General features: G+C 52.6%; 1 protein-coding gene across 1 annotated transcript in view; it reads left to right on the forward strand.

Moving 5' to 3' along the window:
* snd1 (staphylococcal nuclease and tudor domain containing 1) overlaps window positions 1-22,383 on the forward strand; it is a 193,844-nt gene that overhangs the window by 120,868 nt on the left and 50,593 nt on the right. Inside the window, exon 19 of the mRNA XM_056578800.1 lies at window positions 15,456-15,597. Within this exon, the coding sequence (XP_056434775.1) occupies window positions 15,456-15,597 (142 nt within the window). The remainder of the gene's footprint in view (window positions 1-15,455; window positions 15,598-22,383) is intronic.

Genomic DNA, 22,383 nt, shown 5'->3' on the forward strand with positions numbered 1-22,383 from the left:
TTTACGTAAGAAGTTCTCACCCTCCGCGCACTGAATTAAACATCGGCAGGATTTACAGGGGCTGCGCGCTCGCTCCTAAGTCTTTTAATTTCAACGGTGGGGGGGGGGGACCGCCACAGGGACCTGCGGAAGATCAGGAGGGGCGCGCCACACCGAAAGATATACACACACACACACGCCGAAAGATATACACACACACACACACGCTGAAAGATATACACACACACGCCGAAAGAGACACACACACAAACACGCCGAACGTGACACACACACACACACACACGCCGAAAGATATACACACACACACACACGCCGAAAGATATACACGCTCGCACACACGCCGAAAGATACACACACACACACACACACGCCGAAAGATATACACACACACACACACGCCGAAAGATATACACGCTCGCACACACGCCGAAAAGATACACACACACACACACACACGCCGAAAGATACACACGCTCGCATACACACACGATGAAAAATATACACACACAAGCACGCACACACACACACACACACACACACGGCGAAAGATATACACACGCACACACACACACACGCCGAAAGATATACACACACACACGCCGAAAGAGACACGCACTCGCACACGCTTCACAATAAGGGTAAATTATTGATCGTGCACATTGGTGTAAACAGGATGTGGCCTTTATGTCCTGACAGTAAAGTCGTGTTTGTGCTTATCAGGGTTTGTTTGTGTCTGTTGGGCCGCGGTCACATGTCATACTGCAGGTCGAATCTCTTATGCACTGGTGTGTGTGTGTGTGTGTGTGTGCGGAGGATTGCGTGCATATGTCTGCATCATTCTGCCTTCCACCCACCCCCCCATCGGCTCCAGTCACGAGTGGTAAGGATCCAGCTAGTTCTTAAAGAAGCCCCCGGGGGCAGACTTACACTTGCCCTTGGTCCGACAGTGCAGTCAGAGCCTCACATCTCTCTCTCTCTCTCTCTCTCTCTCTCTCTCTCTCTCTCTCTCTCTCTCTCTCTCTCTCTCTCTCTCTCTCTCTCTCTCTCTCTCTCTCTCTCTCTCTCTCTCTCTCTCTCTCTCTCTCTCTCTCGTCCTCCCTCTCTCTCTCTCTCGCGCTTGTTCTCACTCTCCTTTGCCCTCATGTCCTCTCGCTCTCTTGCTCTCCCGTCGTCTCTCTCTCTTGCTTTCTCGCTCTCTCTCTCTTGCTTTCTCGCTCTCTCTCTGTCTCTCTCTTGCTCTCTAGTATTCCCTCTTTCTATCTTGCTCTCTCCCTCTCATGCTCTCTCTCTTCCTCTCTCGCTCTCTCTCTCTCCCTCTCATGCTCTCTCTTCCTCTCTCGCTCTCTCTCTCTCCCTCTCATGCTCTCTCTTCCTCTCTCGCTCTCTCTCTCTCCCTCTCATGCTCTCTCTTCCTCTCTCGCTCTCTCTCTCTCTCCCTCTCATGCTCTCTCTCTTCCTCTCTCGCTCTCTCGCGCTCTCTTAACCTTGCTCTCTTTTCCTCTTATCGTCTATGGTCTTCTCTCCATCGCTCTCGTCCTCTTGCCATGTCCACACACACACACACGCACACAGAGAGAGAGAGAGAGAGAGAGAGAGAGTCTGAAGGCAGCGCAGTGCATAATGCTGATTAACGCGTGCTCTGCACTGCTGTCTGCACAGACCCGCCCCCCCCCGTCACCAGCTACCAGCTTTGAGCTCCATTTTTTCATGTTTCTGTCTTCCTGTTTTTGGCTGCCCAACCAACCTTCCAGCTGACGCGAGTGAGGGTGAAGGACACGCACGCACTCCAGTCCTGCTGTTCTCTCTCTCTCGCTCTCTCGCTCTCTCGCTCTCTGACTCTCTCGCTCTCTCTCTCGCTAACTCTCTTGTTCTCTTTATCTATCATTCTCTTCGGTTGTCTCTTCTTTCTCTCACTCTCTGGTTCTCTCTCATTCTTTCTCTTTATCCATCATTCTCTCTGGGAAAGAGAGGAATCTCTCCATTCTTCTGTCGTTCTTTCGATCCTTTTCTCTCTTAGCTCTTAGCTATGTCTCCATTCCTCTCTTTCTTGCTAGTTCTTTCTCTGTCTTTCTTTCCATGGTTTTCTTTAGTTCTGTTTATCTCTCTCTCTCTCTCTCTCTCTCTCTCTCTCTCTCTCTCTCTCTCTCTCTCTCTCTCTCTCTCTCTCTCTCTCTCTCTCTACCCCCCCCTGGCCCCCAGAGACACTGTAAAGGGACATTTTTCCACTCGGCTGGCCGTCCCACTTGCTCGTGGCTCGCTGCGTTTTACCTACATCAGGATGACACAGAGGAACACAGTCGGCCTTGATAAGCAGTTTCCACCGCCGCCTGAACCAACACGCAAATTTCCCATCAAATTGCGGTGCTTTGATTACAGACAATCCCCCTGAAAGGTCACCCTCCCTACACCGTGGGGGGGGGGGGTGGTAAAGCGCGGCGTTTGTTTTAAGTGCCCTTGTTAGCTTAGCGCGTGTTTCAGTGTTAACCGCTTATCTAAACGGGCCAAACACTATACAGTTTACCCCACGTTGGACGATGCGGTGCAAGCGGGTTGCTGAAAGCAGCCTCAGTCAACGCGCAGGCATGTTGTTGTTGTGCAGCGGCTAAAGGAGAGAGCATGAATGGAGCGCTGGGGTAGCCATGGCAACGTCCCTGTAACCTTGTGGGAGTTTAGCGTGGAGCAGCCTAACTCTGGGAGCCATGCGTTGGCAGCGGCGGTCATCCGAGTGCCCTCCATCAGTGTCAGACGCGCGTGCCCACGCACGCACGTGCGCAGCCACACGTGCACATGCACGTGCGCAGCCACACGCACAGACGTACGTGCGTGCAGCCAAACATACACACACACGCATACAGTGCGATGACATTTCCCTTGCGGAACAGTGACATTTATGCATTTAGGCAGTCATCAGACCAACTCACACACACACACACACACACACACACACACACACACACACACACACACACACACACACACACACACACACACACACACACACACACACACACACACACACACACACACACACACACACAGAGACACGCCCATCTCGTCTCTTCAGGTGCCCTCTCCAGTCGCCCGCTTTTTAATTAAAATATCTTTAAATAAGCAGTGGCTATTCAAGTTCACACTCAGTATCTGAGAATAACACACAAACACACACACACACACACACACACACACACACACACACACACACACACACACACACAGTGACATTTTTTAAGCGTTCTGCTCACAGCCATACTTAACGCTGTTTAATCTGGGTCGGCGGTAAACGGACCCCCTCCCCCGTATCTCTTCCCTCCCTCCCTCCCTCCCTCCCTCCCTCCCTCCCTCCCTCCCTCTTCGTTCGCCTAATGAAATGCTAAATATATATCTTCAGGTCTCTGTAAAATAAGATCCGCCGGTAGGGTTCCTACCTCCCCGCCTCGCCCCCCCAGTCTCCGGCTCTCCATCCCACCGGAGCACGGAGCGGGTGGCCCTGAGGTGACTTTGGCCGCTCTGCTACGGCTGCCAAGACGTCAGTCAGGGCGCGAGGTGTCCCGAGCTCGTTGCCTCACACCTCTGCTCCGGCTGGCTCTGGAAGAGAAAGTTCCAGGGACTTTGGCCTCGGCCCGCTGGAAGGAAGATAACTTGGGAGGAACCAGGGTTGAATAATGCATCGGAAGTATGACTTGGCCGTTCTGAGTTGTATATCGTTGACCCGCGAGCTATGGTCCACCATACGGTAGTGGTTTATTGGACCAAAGGCAGACTTGAGGTGTTATATACATGCTGTTTACTGCAGTAAAAATAAGCAATGTGCTATTGTCGTGATTCAATGAACACAAGATAATACATTGAGATAATTATATTGAAATGCATTTAGATGCGAACAGTGCAAACGAACAGGGCTTATTTATTTGTAACGTGTCCCACGTACACACACATGTAGGTGTGACCTAACGGTGATGTGTATACCGTCCTCTGGCTGTCCTCCAACACGCCACATAAAACGGAGTGCATGAAAACAAAGCAGGGATCGGGCTGCAGACCAGACTGGAGTAGGAGTTGCCTTCAGCTAGCGCTAAAGATAACACCTCATCAATTCTCTTTAGGACCTGCTTACAGACTTGCATAGAGAGAGGGAGCGAGAGAGAGAGAGGGAGCGAGAGAGAGAGAGAGAGAGAGAGAGAGAGAGAGAGAGAGGCTGTCGAGTTACCACAACTCGACAGCCCCCCGTTCCTCTCTTTTCCAACCCCATGTCTCCACCTCCCCCTCTTTTCTTTTTTCTCAGTTTCTTTCCTCCCTTAGCGTCTCCTCTCTCCCTCATCCCGTCATTCCAGTGACGCTAACTCGCGCCCTTCCCTTGCTCCATCCCTGCTTCAGGCTTCAGATTCAACCTCTGTCGCTCCCACGGTGCTCGCTTCTCATTCCCTTCCTCCTCTCCTCCCCTCTCTCTCTCCCCCACCTTATCCTCCTCCCCTTTCTCTTTCGAAACTCCCTGGTCCTCCTCTCCTCCTCCTCCCCTCTCTCTCCATATCCCTGGTTCTCCTCTCCTCCTCCTTTCTCTCCATATCCCTGGTTCTCCTCTCCTCCTCTCCTCCTCCTCACTCTCCATCTCCCTGGGTCTCCTCTCCTCCTCTCCTCCTCCTCCTCGCTCTCCATCTCCCTGGGTCTCCTCTCCTCCTCTCCTCCACCTCCTCTCTCTCCATCTCCCTGGTTCTCCTCTCTCTCTCTCCATATCCCTGGTTCTCCTCTCCTCCTCTCCTCCTCCTCACTCTCCATCTCCCTGGGTCTCCTCTCCTCCTCTCCTCCACCTCCCTGGTTCTCCTCTCTCTCTCTCCATCTCCCTGGTTCTCCTCTCTCTCTCTCCATCTCCCTGGTTCTCCTCTCCTCCTCCTCCTCCTCTCTCTGTCCTCCTCTCCTCTTCCTCCTCCCTGGTATCTGAGCTCAGAATTAGGTCAGATGTTTTTTTCTGCTCACTTGCCTTCCAGCCTTCTCCTCATTCATTGTTTAACAGCTCCTTTACTGCTGCATGGCCCTGAGATGAGGTGGGCTGCAGGTGCATCGATTTTACTGCAACTTCGATCTCTTATTAAATATTTTGATATTATTTGATCGGCTTTGGTTGGGGTCTCAGCCGGTTCTGGCGCCTCTCGCAGACGCAGTCAACCGCATTGAGAAAGGAGGGTCATTCCTCCCTTTACGATGGGCTATACATAGGCAAGTAGGTCGGTACGCGTACGTACCTCCTGCTCTGACGGTCTAGTGAAGTACCAGTCAGCTCTGGGCCATGCTTGGTCTTCGTACGATTAGTTTCCTCCGCCGTCACAGACGTGGTGGCCTTCTCTGAGTGCTGATTGGCTAACCGGGTGGGCGTGTCCGCTGAAGAGGGCTTACCAAGTTCTTCCTCTGCTGTCACACAAACTACCACACAGCACCTTAGAGAATTGATAAGGGAATGTATTTAGTGATTCTGTAGCGCAAGCAAGCCATTTAATTGCCACAATTCAATGGGATTTGTCCCCCTCCCCCACCCCCCCCCCCCCTCTTTCTATCACCCTGCCAGAGAGCCGAATGACGCACTTTGTATTCAGAGAATAAGGCTACTTTGTTGGTGCAAATGCTCATTGGTGGCGTCACGGCGTTATGTACTTTCACGAAAAATCGTCATTTCGATGCTCTCTCATTCTCAATCTCGTCCTCTCTCTCTCTCTCTCTCTCGCTTTCTCGCTCTTGCTCTCGTTCTCTCGGCCTCTCTTGTTCTTTCGTTCTCTCGTTCTCTCGTTCTCTATCCCTCTCTCTCCCTCCCTCCCCCTCCCCTCCCCCTCCCTCCCTCCCTCTCTCTGTGTTTGTGTAGCCTGGAGGAGAGATGGTTACATAAACAGGCTCTCTTGTCCTCTCTGTGTTCCCCTGCTGCGCCGCGCCCGCTGTCCTTCTCCCTGTTCTCCTCCATGTTATCGTGTTCTCTCTCTCCCTCTCTTTTCTCTTCTCCCTCTCCCTCTCCCTCTCTCCTCTCTCGTGTCTCCGTCTTCCTGTCACCGTGTCATCCACTAAGGATTCTAATGGCGTTCCGTCCGCTCCTTCCACTATACTGGATGAAGGCCCTTATTTCAGGATTTCGTGTTATTCCCGTCCACAGACACTTCCGCCCCCACCTCTGTCCCCTTTGAGCCAATCTCTCCACCTGCCATCCTGTCCCCTCCTCCACCTCCCTCCGCCTCCACCTCCCTCCGCCTCCACCTCCCCCCCCCTCCACCTCCCTCCCTCCTCCACCACACAGATCCTTGTCATTCACCTTTTCTTAACGGACAAAAAGGTGAACAAAAGAAGCAGAAGGTGAGAGTGATCAGATAGAAAAATGACCAAGAGCCTGAGAGAGAGAGAGAGAGAGAGAGAGGTGGGGGGGGGGGAGGGAGGGAGGGAGGGAGGGGGGGGAGAGCCAGCCAGGGACGGGAGTGAAGGAGAGATAACGCCAACCTCAGAAAACCGGTCGCCATGGCAACACCCTGGCAACCAGGCGGCAGATTTCACTGGTGGTTAATTAGGAAAAAAAAAGTTGATTAATAACCTTTTAATATCATGCTAAACACATAGTAACATGGAGGTAGTTATTCCTTAATTGTTGTTATTTTTCGGTGCTATGTTGCCCCCTTCTCCCACCTATGTCGCCCCCACCACGACCACAACCCCCCCAACACAACCCCCCCACCCCAACCCCTCAGGGCAGAGCCTGCACTTGAAAAACGCGCTCATACAATAAGCGGCTCACTTTTGATAAACAGATCGCACCGCGGCCGAGATGAAATGACTGGGGTAGAGAGAGAGAGGGAGAGAGAGGGAGGGAGGGAGAGAGAGAGAGGGGGAGAGAGAGGGAGAGGGAGGGAGAGAGAGAGAGAGGGGGAGAGATAGGAGGAGTGAGCGAGGAGGGGGTGTGGGCAGACACGTCCATTGTGAATCCTCAGCCCACTTTCTTTTCCCCGTGGCCTGGACGGCGCTGTATGGGCCTGGACGGCGCTGTATGTGCCTGGCGGGGCTATAAGCATGATGGAGATAAAGAAGTTCAGCCATTTTGCAGCGCCAAGGTCACCGAGCGTGGAAAGGGGGGGCGAGAGTGAGAGAGGGAGAGAAAGAGGATGATGGAGGGGAGACTGGAGCGCACACAAGAGAGACTTGTGACAAATAGAGGAGACAGAGGGATGTGTGTGTGTGTTTGTGCGTGCGTGCGCTTTTATACATGTATGTCTGTGCTATGGTGTGTGTGTGTGTGTTCTGATGATCGATGTGTGTGTGGGCCCCTCTGCGCCTGCAGCTGGCCTCTTCTATTCTAATTCCCCGTGTGCTGCGTGCTTTAGCGTCTTCACTCTGACGATACCACACTTAGAACGCTTGATTAGCTTTTAATGGCCGCAGATAGACGCTGTGGGCTGGCTAACACCTGAGCAGCGTGCGCCTCATATGCTAAAGTGACTCCGGCGTGTTTGTGTGTGGCGGTGTGTGTGTTTCTCTGGGTGAGCTTGTTTTAATGTGTGTACGTATCAGTCAACGTGTCTCGGCTGTGTGTGTGTGTGTGTGTGTGTGTGTGTGTGTGTGCGTTTCAGTAAATCCTTGTCGGTAAACGTGCATGTCCGTGTGTGTGTGTCTCAACTTGTGCACAATGCTTGTTGTGCACAGCACTAGTAGTTTTCATGCTAGCTGAATGTTGCATCCGCTGTGTGTGTTGTGTGTAGATGTACGGTGTGTACATGTAGTGTGTGTGTGTGTGTGTGTGTGTGCACAAAACCACATTCACTTACCTACAGCTCGATGCTGTCGGGCCAAACGGCTCAGAAGGTGTACCCGGTAAGCCGATCCACCCTTTGCTGTGCACATGCATGTGCATTGCTAAATGGATCAGTGTGTGTCAATTTAATGTGAGTAACAGGTAACTACCGAGATAGCCTCGGGGTGTGTGTGAGAGTGAGACAGCACAGTCGGGGTCATATTAGCCGTGTAAGCTGGGGTTGAGTGGCCTTGCCACCTGCCTGCCGCCTCTTTGATGGGAGAACATCTGTTGGTGGCGATATGAAGCCGGGGCGTCTCCGGCTCTGACTCCTTTCCCTGGCTCTCTTTCTCGCCCCTCTCCCGCTCCCTCAGTCTCTCCCTTCCTCTGTTATAAATTCCCCAGCTGCTCGGCTGCCTTCCCCGTCCCCTTGTCCCGTGCCACCTGTGCAGTTTTAATGCATAATTTATCTTCTAAGTAAGCGAGTTCGCAGAGGGCTCGTTCCCTCCGTCACCCCCCCCCACCACGGCCCCCGCAGGAAGTTTGAATCCTCCGTTCTGTTGTTGACGTCCTAATCCGATCAGGGCTTGTTTGGGCCGCCGGCCCCGCGCCATGTGACCCGGGCGTGCTAACCCATTGCCTGTCCAGCCCGGTGCAGCCTGCCCCCTACCTTCAACCCGCCCCCCCCCTCCCCCCCTCGGTGAACCCACGCCTTCCCCTGGATGCAAAACCTGCCAATCTACCTTCAGCTTCACCCATAAGACCTCCCCCGGACGCTGCCGGGACCTGCTACCGTGCGCCTCGCTCTAAACCCAGGCCGGAGCGTACTGCGGGGCGCGTTGATGCATCGAGGGTCGTAACCACGTCAGCCGCCCGACCGGCCCGTGACCTCGCTGCGTCCGTGACGGCGTCCATGTTTCAGCGCCGGGCGGGTCGGTCTTGTCTCTTTGACCTGCGTGGCGTTTCACTCCCCCCCCCCCCCCCCCCCCTACACTAACTGTAGGCTACACTACCCCCCTCCCCCCCCCAACACTAACAGTGATATAGCCGTTGGCCGCGTGCTCTTGGTTTTTATCGGCGCGTCAGATTGGCCAGTGTGTGGCTGACATGTTTTGTTACCGTGTTCCGCGGCGGTGGCCTTGGGTTTGACGAGCGGCCGTCTCCCTGCCAGCGCCGCGGCTTAATGGCCGTCCACGCTCCCCTTCCCAAGGCCGGCGCTCCGGGTGCATACGTCTTCATGGCGGTGTTGTGACCGGGGCGCTGGAGCGTCGCGCTGGGAACGCCGGCGTCGCCGCGGAAACGGCGGGTAAGGTTAACAGGCGGGCCGGGCCCCCCCCCCCCCGCTCTCCTCGCCCCGTCACCCGCGCCGATCCGTCCCGTAAATCATCGGCACGACACCGCCGCCCCCCCGCCCCCCCGCCCCCGTACCGCGCTCCACCCCCCTGCGGTGTGGGCCGGCCAGCGGGGGGGTTAATGCAGCATCAGCGCCCCCTCTTAACCCCGGAGACGCTGTAGCCCCCCCACCCGGCAGCCTGACACTGGTCGGTCCCTGCGTGTGGACCCCGGCTGCTGTCATTCAGAGATCCAACCCCCCCCCCCCCCCCCCGACGGAGAACGAGGAAGCAGGCGAGATGGAGGGGGCGGGGACTGACTGGAGGGGGGACGGACGGACGGACGTTTCGTCGTGCCTCGCCTTGTGAGTTGCCATGGAGACTGAAGTGGCCGCGGGTGTAGCGAGTGACAAATGTCGCCGTCGTTTCACCCCCGTATCAGCCGATAAATCAAACCTACGGCCCGTGACGTCACCTGTCAGTCAGCCGGCCGGCGTCGTGCCGCCGTGCCCCCCCCCCCCCCCCAGCGGACCAATCGACACGGAGCCATATTGATCGGAGGAGAAACACAGCTCCCGTGGAAAAATGTAAAGTTGAACTTAGACGAGATGGATGGTCTCGCCGTGGTGTTGATTTTAGGTGTAGGGAAGCAAAAAGTGCACTCACACACGAACGTCCCGCGGGGACGATTAATCTGCATCCGGGTGCTGTCTCGTTGTACTCCTACGGCCCCTCGTGTACACGTTCCTCTCGGCGGCTCCTGATCATTTGCTATTTTGTGTAATGGCGGAAAATAAGCAACGGCTGTTTGATTAATGCATAGCAGCGTCCATGGGCCCCTGACCCGCTCGTCCATTCATCAATCTGTTGTCCTCGCTCCTTGAGTCGAGCTCAACGTAGATGTGTTGGATTGGAGCGTGTGTGTCTTTGCCTAAAGGTGGGATTTGTTTTGTTAGATAGCCTTCGATGGTATCTTGTGCTTCCAGTGCCGTTATCCCTAATAATTTTGTCAGACTTCCTCAGAAGGGCCGAACCGATACCCCTGTGTCTGTGTGTGTAAATGATTGTCCCTCTGTAAGGAGACAGAATTACAGGCTCTTGCATTACTAGAGATACTTCAGTTCTGCTCTGACTCTGTGCAGATCTTCGGGGACCACAAGACGCGTAGTTCAATCCACTTTTCATTTTTCGTATGCATTAAATTGGGGCCGTACTGTGTGGACAATGGGGTTTTTGCGATCTGAGATTTCGTTCTAGTATATAATCCTCCAGTTGATGTTGTATGATCTGCTGATGGTGGTTTCAGGTTCAAGTATCTCGACGGTTGCTGGTATTTTACATGAAATCCGATTTATTTTCGAAATGACAGTCCTGTTAATCTGCTTTAAGGTAGGTCGAGTCAGCGGGGGCCAGCCCTAAAGGCCGTCCCGCTGATCAGAGAGGGGGCCGCTGTGAACCCGTCCTCCGTCTTGTTAATCATTCCCCCGCCTCTAATAGCTTCATCAATACGGACAGCATCATTGAGCCACGGAAATCCAGGGTCTCTCCCCCGTCTCCCTCTCCGAACCATCTGCTCATTAACCCGCCATGCAGATGCAGATTCCTAATCAGGCCCCTCGCACTCTGTATGCCAATCAGGTGTCTTCGCCGGGTCCCTCTCTTTGTGTTCTACAGTAGAGGTTGTTCTGTAGCTGATTAACCGTCTTCTGAAGAGGTCTACGGACGACGTGTTGGCTCGCGGGCGGGCGTGCTGAACAACTTGACAACCACGTGAATTATTTTCACTGCGGGCCCCTGATTCAACCAGCGTGTGTTTCCATCCCCCCTTTTCGTGTGCGTGCGGTCGGTGTGTGATACAGATGTTAAGGCATGGGCCGTGACACGCTGCCCTGGGTCCCAACGCGCTACCTTAATAGGCATGAAGGGGTGCTGCTCTCCATTCTGATCGTAGGCCTCTAGACCGTGCAAAAGGTTTCTAATGTGAGCGGTGGCATGTGGCGACGTAGAGCTCCTGGTTCATCCAGCTTACATCAACACCTCCATGGAACGGCCTGTGGCTCTTGTGCTGGAGATGGGGGGATTGTTTTAAATAGGCAACACATGTGAAAACGGGCCCTTTGAGTGGTTCACTCGCGGTGCAGTACAAATAGTTGAGATGCGTTTTGGTGTGCTTTCTTGCAGATTCAGTGCTCTGTTGCTTTTCGTTTGGCGGCGAAAGGTCTGGTGTGGAGCTGTCAATATGTGAGCTTTAGAAACGCAGGCTGAAAGTGAACGCTCGCTGAGCAGGAGAAAAAAACAGAAGAGAAATCAGCCCATCAATTGAGTTAATAAACCATTCTTCCCAACTGGGTATCATCTGGAATATAATGGGGAATAAATTGATCTACGAAGTGAACCCACATGAGCAGTGCTCTCATTGATTTCAATTGTACTCTACATGCTGTTCAGTAATGAATTAACAATGGCACCATCTTGGATCCCGTGTAAGAAGATAGGCCACTTGAGTTACTTGGCCAGGCTCTGGCTTTCAGTTGGCCGTGACTCTCTCCATCACAGAAAACGTGCCCAGAAAGACATGGTTTACAATTTGATGCCGGGATATATTCAGATATTTGTTCCGTTGGCCCATGTTGGTGAGGACTTGGGCGTGTAGACTGTGTTGCGTTGTCACGATGTGATGTTGTGTACAACATTGTTAAAAGAAGAGACAAGCTGGTGCATCAGGTGGCACTGCTGTGTGCGCGTGGGCTACTCTGTGTGTGTTGTGAGCGTGTTTGTGTGTGAGCCACATAGCAGCTCTCCCGGAGACGCGGTCCGTGACTCGGTGATCTGTCAGCTCTTAAATGTACTCTGACCACCGACGTCAAACTGCTGCTGCTGCACTTTACGTCTCAGACGGTGCCCAGAAATATCCATATATATTTATACGATGATGAGATTGAGGAAAGTGTCATTATTATGCGGTCGCACTGAATATGCATGAGGGAGTGACAGGACATCTGAGCAGATGTAGGGAGGGGGGGGGGGGGGGGGCTTAATCTCCAGCGAAGGACGCGCAATCTGAATCTGCACGCCACCCAGCTTGGGGCTGTCGGTCAACGGCCAGAGAGTTCCAGCCGGCCTCCTACTGGAATAGCTGCTCCAGTGTGTGTGTGTGTGTGTGTGTTGTGCCCCGTTGAAGGAGGCGGTGAAGGTCACTCTCCGGGCCCCTTATTACCTCGACCGGTGGGCCTCCACACGCCTCGACCTGCCATGGCGCCTCACTCCTTCTTTTTCTCACTCCCCCTGCGCTTCCCTCCGTCTTCCTTTGCCGCCCTGTCACAGAACTCTCTCTCTCTCTCTCTCTCTCCCTCTCCCTCTCCCTCTCCCTCTCCTCTCTCTCTCTCTCTCTCTCTCTCTCTCTCTCTCTCTCTCTCTACCCCCCGCCCCCCCTCCCCTTAATACTTCTCAATCAATTTGTCCTCCACTCATTTATTCCTCCATTCTTCCTCTGGTTTGTACCCCGCCCCCCCCCCAGTCGGCGTCATGCTAGTGGCTGGCTAGGGGCTCGTGGCCGACTGAGTTGCAGTGCGACAGAGGCAGCAGCAGCAGCAGCGTACCTGCGGTCATGTGGAACAAACAGCGATGGCTGGCTGCTCACGGAAGGTCATCCGCCCTGGGCTCTCTGTGTGTGTGTGTGCATACATGTGTGTGTGTGTCTGTTAGCGGGCTAGTGTGTGTGTGTGTGTGCGTGCAGGCGCGTACTTTTGCATGCGGCCGACGGCCGTTCATTATGTCTAAGAGCACTCATGTAAGCTCCAACCACGACTATAAACCCTGGTGGTCGCGGTGGTGACCGTAACCTCTATAAACCGCTTTGTGCATAAGTAGAGAGCTCGGAGCGTGGTTGGGGGTGTGTGTGTGTGTGTGGGGGTGGGGGGTGTGTGTGTGTGTGTGTGTGTGTGTGTGTGTGTGTGGGGGGGGCTCGTCCTTGCCCAGCCGTTTGCCAGTCGGAGGGCAGGGCACCGGGACGGCCGTGTCTGGCTTCCATGGCCGAAAGAGTCCCAGCACAACACAACACAACACAACGCTGATGGTCACCGCAATAATGAATGGTGGCACGGTAATCTGTGTCAGCCCTGATTGGTCATCCAGGTTTGATTAGGAGTCCTGATATGTCACCTTGACGTGTGTGTGTGTGTGTGTGTGTGTGTGTGTGTGTGTGTGTGGTTGGGGGGGGGCGGTGTGTGCGTGCCTGTGTTTGCTCGGGTTTCTGTGCGTGCGTTTGGTATTGGCACCAAAGAAAGAAGTGTGTGTGTATTCCTGCTTGAGTTAATTTATGTGTGTGTGTGTGTGTGTGTCCGTGTGTGTGTGTGTGTGTGTGTGTGTGTCCGTGTGTGTGTGTGTGTGTGTGTGTGTGTGTGTGTGTGTGTGTCCGTGTGTGTGTGTGTGTGTGTGTGTGTGTGTGTGTGTGTGTGTGTGTGTGTGTGTGTGTGTGTGTGTGTGTGTGTGTGTGTGTGTGTGTGTGTGTGTGTGTGTGCGTGCGTGCGTGCGTGCGTGCGTGCGTGCGTGCGTGGTGTGCAATCAAACACTTTGCGGCTAAGAAAGGGTGTAGCCCGTTGAACTTTGTGAAGCGTAGCTGCGCTCCGGCTCTTCATTAACCTTGGCCGGCCTCAATCCTTCGCCTTCAGCGTCTTTCCCTTTCCTATTCAGCTTTTTCATTCCCTTCTTCCCTCCTTTTTCTCTTTATTTAGCGTTGGTGGGATGACTAATTGAATGTAATTATTTAGTGTGTCTCTTTGTTAATGCGGGGGCGGGGCTCGTTGCGTGTGCTACGTGTTCCACGGCTAATGCGGTTTTGCTATAGGTTTCTTTTTTCATTTGTTTTCCCTCGTTGCAACACATCATTAATAGTCCGTCTCTGGCCGCGTTCCTCCGGCGGTCGCCGCGTCTCCTCATCGCTCACTGCGGAGGTGGCCGGTGTTAACATACCAGGGAGCCGTACTGAAGTGGCCCCAGTCACGGTGAAATAACGGCCGGGTTGGTAATTAGCTGGGTCTCCTAGCGCCCGGCCAGACGAAGAGGCCAGACCGGTGGAACAATGCTAAAACTGAAAAATCTAATTATCCGCGCGCCGTGCCGTTTCAATAATTGGCAGAGCCCTAATTGGCTGATGTCACCGTTCTCTAAAAACAACACTGGCGCGTTGGCTCTCTGTTGTTTCAGTTCTCCTCCTCGTCCCTTCATCTCTTTCCTATTTATTCAAGTTGTTGTTTTTTCGCCGCTCAAAGGGTGTCCAACATGTCCCCGTCGGCGGCCAGTGAGGCAGCTCTGTCCACGGACGGGCAGGCGGCACCGGGATGCACCGCCTTCACATCCACTCCCAGCTACCCCTCCTCTCTCTCTCCTTCAGCCCATGGTGACGCCTCCCTCCCTCCCTCCCCCCACCCCACTCCACGGGGTTTATTATCTTCTCTGTCGACCGGAGGTCTTACTGGTTTGCTGCCACAGTTCTTGGAATTGTCAAATTTATTTTTGTCCACGACACAGTACATGGCTGTGGATCAGTGTGTTTGTCTGTGCACACAAACACACGAGCGCACACACACACTGTAGCTCACACACTCACACACACACACACACTGAAGCACACTCACATACACACGCACACACATTGTAGCACACATAATGAGTAGTTCCGGGTATGCTTACTTGGCCTCTGTACCAACCGGAGAGGTTAACCTCGGGGCTGCAGGGTGATGCCACTGCATTGAGAGGCAGGCACTTTGTTCCAAACCCTTACAGAAGGACCTATACATCTCTATGTGTGTCAGTGTGTGTGTGTGTGTGTGTGTTTGTATAGATGTATGTTTGTATGTATGTATGTATGTATTCACAGAAGGCTGATCTTGAACTAGATTCCGGTGAATGTGGGCATTATGTTCATTATCTTCTTTTCTCTTTTTCAAAGTTTTGCACCGTTTTTTGGGGGTTGAATCCCAACCTGATCAAATGCATTCAATGCTCACCGATGAACCAGACATCTGGATGTCCACTTGTTATTTTGCGACGTAAAAAAGATAATCCGATGTGTGCGATGTGTGGTGACTGCTGATCCAAACGCAGACGTCACAGTGTACAGGCCAGAGAGGGGATCTCTGGAACAGCCCTACACCCGTTCAGACTGGCATACGCACTAGGATCCATGTTTTTTTTAATAATGTTTGATGCTGTTACTTTATGCTCTGTTGTTGATATTTTATGCTTTTTACTCTATCTAAGGTGACCTTGGATGACATGAAGGGCACCAAAAAATCAAATGTTTTCTTATTATTACCCCAGGGGGGTCCTGTGCGTTTGGCGCTCATCTCCTGCTCCCTGTGTACTCCTGTCAGGTCTGGGCCAACTACGAGGAGAAGCCCGTGGAGGAGGTGGTCCAGATGAAGGAGGAGAAGGAGCGCGTGGCCAACTACAAGGCGGCCTACGTCACCGAGATCTCCGACAGCATGCACTTCTACGCCCAGGATGTGGAGACAGGTAGGAGGAACCCTGTGTGTGTGTGTGTGAGTGTGAGTGATGGGTCGGTCGCGAACGATTCGGTCAGCACGAACTAATCCCAAAGGTGAACGACGAGAACTGTTTCCCAAAACAAGAGAACTGATTATTATTTTTATTTTTTAACATATTACAAAAATATGGTCGCGCAAATAAAATATACAAACAAACAGAGCTTCGTCTCCCCGCGACCTTATATTGATTGAGTATAAAACGTTCTCATGCCATGGCCCATGGGTAAACAAATGGTAAGGCAACACAAGTTAGCTAACGATCGCTGTAGGCTTCAATATCATCCAAGCACTTTATTTTTTCTTTTTATCTAGTTCCACATCACAATTGCATGATTTAATAAAGTGTTGTTTTACCTACCATTACGAGTCGTTTGGTCGAGTTGCTAACTTGCTTCACTGTTTATTAGCGCTACTTGGAAGACGCCATTTAATTCTTACTGCACCCTATTATGTATGAAGGATATTTATGAAAAAAAAGGCATGTATGTACTGCCTTTTTTTTTCCTACCTTTTTTATTCCATAATTTCCGATTCCCTGGCAAATAATGTAACAGACCTTCTGACTTAACCAACGAATCGTGATAGTGAACGGAACTAAAAGATTCCCGGAAAAAAATAGTTTTGCCCATCCCTAGTGTGTGTGTGTGTGTGTGTGTGTGTACTTTCTTTGTGATAATACATGATATCATAATATTTCAGTGACCCTGGCATCTCTTTCTTCCAGTAGTGTATATATACATATGATTATAACCAGGCGGATAATTTAAAATGAAACAAAAAACACAAAACGTAGCAAGGAAAATGGTGTCTTTGATGGTCTACCTCTGCATCCCATGCGTATGGTATAGATTGGTGTTGTTTCCTACCTTTTCTTCCTGTCAACCGACGGGCCATTTATTTGCAGTATTGTGAATGTCCCCCTTCCCCCCCCACCCGTCCAGTCTCACGCTGTCCACTCCGGCGCTGAGGGACATTTCTATTTTTTATTTAAAAAGGGAATGTTGTTTTTATAGGCGAATGGCAGGAATAAATCACAGCGCACAGCTGCTGTCAGCATGAAGAGGGATGGAGGGAAAGTTTACTATTGGAGAAGCTAACAATCCGTGTGTGTGTGTGTGTGTGTGTGTGTGTGTGTGTGTGTGTGTGTGTGTGTGTGTGTGTGTGTGTGTGTGTGTGTGTGTGTGTGTGTGTGTGTGTGTGTGTGTGTGTGTGTGTGTGTGTGTGGGGGGGGGGGGTCAGGCGTGGAGGTGCACTGAGCTGTATGCTCACACCTGTATATGCTAATAAGTCCTCACACAAGACGTCCCCTTCCCTGCTTTACTTTGGGTAATGGCCCATGCTTAAGGTAGTCTGGTTCCCTAATAGCTGTGCTCTGAACAAAGATGTGGGTGTGCTGCGTTCAGTTCGGTGTGCTTGTAGCCATTTTGGATCTGAAACCCTCCCCGAAAAGTTGTGGTTTGATCAGTTACCCCTCCGCCCGAACCAACCAATCGGAACGCCTCCCCTGTTCCAATGAGAAGTCGCATGATAATAAAAACGTGTTGTCGCGGGAGACTTATGAGAAGAGCGCTTAAGTTAATAACTCCATGCACACACACACACAAACGCACACACATGCAAATCAAAGCTTTAGTCTTTGCCGTATTATAATTCCAAGTAAAGTTCATCTCGCGGCGCGCGTGTAGATGCACATAAAACACAGGTCACCTGTTTAATCTTGTTTATGATCCTCCCCGTTATGTTTCTGTGTTGGTTCTCCTCCCCTGAAGCTCCATCAGGGGTGGTGGAGTTCCAGGGAAAGTCGACTTCAGCAGAGGCCATGAAATTGACTTTGGCCGCCTCCTAATTCGCCTTAATGCTTTAATTAATTAATGTTTCCCCAAGCTTACCTCCCCATCTGAAGCTGGCCATCACTGTCGGCATGACGATCCAATCACGTCTGAGCGTGGCAAGCCTTTGACCACGCCCCCTCCAACCCACCCCCCCCCCCCCACAAGACACACCCACACATATGAACACAAACCAACACACACACATGAACACATATGAACTAACAAATACACACACCCACACACGAACTCACACCCACAAAGACGAACATGGACCCACACAGACCATCCTGGTTCCTGGAGACCCCCCAGGTGTTATCGAGCTCTCAGAAGCAATCTCCTTCCCCCTGGCTCCATCTATAACCCCCCCCCCCCCACACACACACACACACACACACAGACACACACACACACACACACACGGACACACACGGACACAAGTCGTAGATCCAGATCTTAAGCCCTTGTATTGAGCCCCCTAGCCTGTCCTCGGCCCCCCCCCAGTGCTCCCAAACAGGGGGGGTGATGCTTAGTGAATGTGTCGTCTCCCGCTGCCCATCGCCGCTGCGGCCGTGTGACGCACGCCGGCTCCAGGACTGATGAGAAAATCAGGCCCCTTTAAACCGATTGTTAGGTTTTGTTGGGGGGGGGGGGGGGGGGGTAAATCTTGAACCTGATGCAGCAAAGCCCCTCCCCAGCGTCTCCTCTGGAGGAACATAAATGATGCCTTCATAGGGATTGTCCACCAGCTGCACTCTACTTTACCCCTCTTCGGCGAGCACCATGGTTGCTCTCCTCAGTGTGTTGTGACGGGGAAAGTGGGGGGGGGGGGGGGGGGGGGGGGAGTTATTCAGCCTCCTCTCTGCTAACGTCTGACTTTCAGATGATCCAGCAGTGTTTAGTAGCTTTTTCAAGTTTTAATTGGCCCACTACTCCCCCCCCCACACACCCACCCAAATACCCCATGTGCCTGTGAAGAAGAACTAAAGAAAACAAGAGATTACTCAGAGGGAAAAGCCTGACAGGTCCCAGCCCCACCCCACCAAACCCCCCCCACCCCCCACCGCCTCCATCCCCAGCACCGTCCTCCTATCAACACAGTGCCCATCCTCGCCCACCTTCTCTCTCTCCTCCCCCTCCTCCCCCCTGCTCTCTCTCTCACCCCCTCCCTCCTGGTAGTTCCCTGACGACGCTCTTAGGCTGCATTAAGTCGTACGGCCGCCTTGAAGAACACATCAAAAGCAGCGGGCCCTGCCAAGACCGTGGAAGACGAGCGCTTTGTGATACGTTACATGTTCCCCTCACCATGGCCGCCTACTCTCCCTCCCTCACCCCTCCCTCCCTTCCCTCCCTCGCTCACCCCTTTCCTCCCTCACCCCCTCCATTCCTTTTCTCCCTTCTCTCCCTCCCTCCCCCCCTCCCTACCCCCCCTCCCCAACCCACCCTTCAAACACATTCTGGGTTGAATGATGTGTGCTTTAAAGGACGACTCCATACCCCATCTTTGAGCCCATCAGTGGCCTGTACCTCATAACTCTTGAGATGAGCATTTGATGAATGCCTTCGCTTTATTTTTATTTTTACCGGCTCCAAATTGGTTATGATGTCCAGGAAGCCCCAAGAATTCAATAAAGTGTATGTCCTCTGCCCGTCAGATCGGAGTGGATATCAAACTCGGTCTGTAGTCTCCAGTATGGCGGAGCTGCATAGTTCCACAACTCCCTAACCAACCTCCTTCAGATCAATATCGGGAAACTATTTTCTGCATTCAGGGCGCTTTTGTCTCCTCCTCCGGTTCCTTCTGAGCGGTGTGAGGTCACAGCGTCACGAGTTCACCTCCAGTCCTGTGAGAAGTTTAACGGGAGCAGAGCTGGCAGACCTTATAACGAACGAGGTGCCAGAATGAGCCGCTCGCTCTCTACTCCTTGGTCTAAATACACGCGCACGGACGCACGCACGCACACACATGCGTCCGTCGCCCACTGCTACTGCCTCATCCTTGGTGAACTTTCTCACGGTGCCGTGTCGATTCTCTCGGCTTTGAACCCAAAATACAAACAAATCACTGCGAGCTCCAGACGTGGAACTATTTGCATGCGTTTAACAGGAGGAATTCAAGAAAGTGCATGTGCAAATGAATATTTTGTAGTAGCAGTATACTCTGCATTTTAACAATGCAGGTCTCTTAGGAACTGACGCATAGGGACATGGAAAGAGAATGAGTTATAGGCTGGATATATATATATTTATATATTCCTGCTAACTAATCCAGCTCTCTGGTTCTGGCAAAGTGCTCCGTTTGTAATAATGCTCTTCAGTGCGTTTCCGGTGAGTTCCTCTTCACACATTATCGCACATTTTAATTATTCACAGTAATTGCTGGATTTTGACTGCCTGTGTGTTTCCTGCATTCATACCTAGCTCGTTTGAGATTAAATTACAGGCGGGAGTTTGTTGTAATTAATGTTTTTTTTGGATTCTGCAAAAGAGATATTACTTATTCGCAGGTTCTTTTTATTTTTCAGCTTCTGTTTTTAAGTCTGGTTTCCATTCGTGAATGTTGTCTTCCCCTTCTTTTCGATCGCCTGTGGCCTTAAGTGTGCTGTTGTTAATTACTGCCAGAGGCTCTGTAGCCGTTCACAGCAGAAGAGGCTGCACGCACTGGATGGACATCCACCGTCATCTGACTCTCCAGAACCCCGAGCCGGACAGTATCTCCCTGTCCCCTAATGGCACCACGTCCTCTGGTGCACAGGACGGGTTGCGGTTGTGCCCGGGACACGCCCGGTCCAGGCGCGGCTGGGCTCTGTTCTGTGGCCGGGGAGAAGGCCTTGGGGTACACCGGGATTCTCTTCCACTGGCATTGCTCGCTCTCTTCTCTCTCTGCTATCACACCATCAAGCATCATCTCCTCCATTGGACCGCAGTGGAACGGATGACCTGGACCGAACCAACCAGCACAACCGCCCACCAACACACTCCCATCCCCTTAATCGAAGCACCGTCCCCAGGTGTAGGACAACAGCCATGGCTGGTACCACCCGCCTACTGCTCATTTCCTGGCTGAAGCACAGAGGCATAATGATCCCAGCCAGGTGCTGCTCCAGCCACATTATCCACACCTCTAGCCTCCATGCAGAGCAGCTGCTACTCACGCAACGATGCTGGTCTCTCTCGCTCTCTTTCTCTTTCGCTCTTTCGCTCGGCTGGACGTCAGACAAAGACCCCCCCTCCCCACCTCGCCCCCCCCCTCTTTGGACTTCCTGATTGCCTGTTAGTTTCAATTGGGCTCTGTGTTCAGCCCATTAATGATGTCATTCTGAATCTCGGGGCCCAGTAGGAGATGTCTTTTTTGTTCACAATATTAGTCTTTCTCCCAGGTCGCCGTCCATCAATCAATCAATCAATCAATCAAACTCTCCCCATGGCTGCCTTCGTCTGCATCCTCCATCCTTCCCGGACTCCTCTTCCTCCTCTTCAGTGTGAACGTCGCCCCAGTTCCCCGGAGTCGCCTGCCTGCCGTATTGATTTCAATAAGAGGACACGCGTTGGCATTCCATATCGATCCGATCCACACGTCTTTTCTAATTGGGTGTCATGGACTCGAAAACCGCAGCGCGACACGGAGGGAAAAGTAAAGTAAAGTAGGACGTTTGTCATCGGAGACGCCCGCTCTGTCGCTGCTTGATATTTGATTCACTCGTTGGTTTTTTTTTCAGTCTCTTTTGTGTCTTTGTTTTTGGAAGTCCATAAAAGTCTGCCGAAATGGCGTGTTGAAACAAACCATAAATCCTCCGTACTTGCACTTCCTGCTCCTGAGAAGTCCCCTCCCCGTCGTGTACTTTGCTGCTCAAGGGCTTCTTCCCTCACCGGTGATTTAGGAGGACACTCTCTCTGCACAGTAAACAAGAACAGCCCCTGGGCGCTCTGAGCAGCTACCTCCAGCTCCCTGCCCACTGCAGAACCCCTGCAATATCTAGAGGTCATAAAGTCCTGCCCCCCTGACGACCAGCACCCCCACCACCACCACCACCTCCACCCCCACCACCTCCACCACCACCCCCAGCACTGCCCTATGAAGCGTTCATTATTGAATCAGATACGCAGCGCAGCTTCTCAAAGGTCAGCCCACCTATCGGACTAGGTGGGGTGCGCTTGATTTTCACGGTGCAAAATAAGCGTCCTGCATTTCCTCCACCACCCTCACCACCAGCACCACCCTAACCCCCATCACCACCACCAGCACCACCACCACCACCCTAACCCTCACCACCACCACTACCACCAGCAGCACCGGCACCCCCACCACCATCACCACCAACACCAGCACCACCTCCATCATCACCACCACCAACACCAGCACCACCTCTTCACTAGCTTTCTATTTCCGTGCCGTCGACCAGACCCTTACCTGGAGCCTCCCTCTTCACAGCGGTGGGAGCGTTCCCTCACCCGCTTGGGGGGCTCTTGGCTCCAAGCGAAATGGGGCCCCCCGGCCGCGGAAACTCCTGCCCCCAACACGCGGCGCCGGCAGGCAGGGGATTGTGGGTATATTTGGACTCTGAGCAATCAAAACGGAGCATTAGCTGCACTTGATGAGGCTCAACGGGCTGAAAGAGAGAGGTGGCGTGGGAGAGACCGATACAAAATGGAGAGAGAGGGAGGGAGGGAGAGAGAGAGAGAGGGCGAGAGACACAGATGCTGTCTCTGTTTAGGTTTTTTTAATCTCCTTTTATTTTTTTCTCTCTTCCTCCCAAAATGGTTTTTCCAATTACAGAAACGGTAATTTAGTGGAATGGGCTCCAGACTGTGTGGAAGGGTAGAACGGTAGAGGGAGGTGGTACGGGGAGAGCGAGAGCGGACGAGAGACACTGCAGCGAGTGTAATCCATATTGACCGTCTGCCGCTGTGGAGCCCCATTAGTC

Source organism: Gadus chalcogrammus, chromosome 19 (assembly GCF_026213295.1).
Source record: "Gadus chalcogrammus isolate NIFS_2021 chromosome 19, NIFS_Gcha_1.0, whole genome shotgun sequence".
In the NCBI taxonomy this organism is placed as follows: Eukaryota; Metazoa; Chordata; class Actinopteri; order Gadiformes; family Gadidae; genus Gadus; species Gadus chalcogrammus.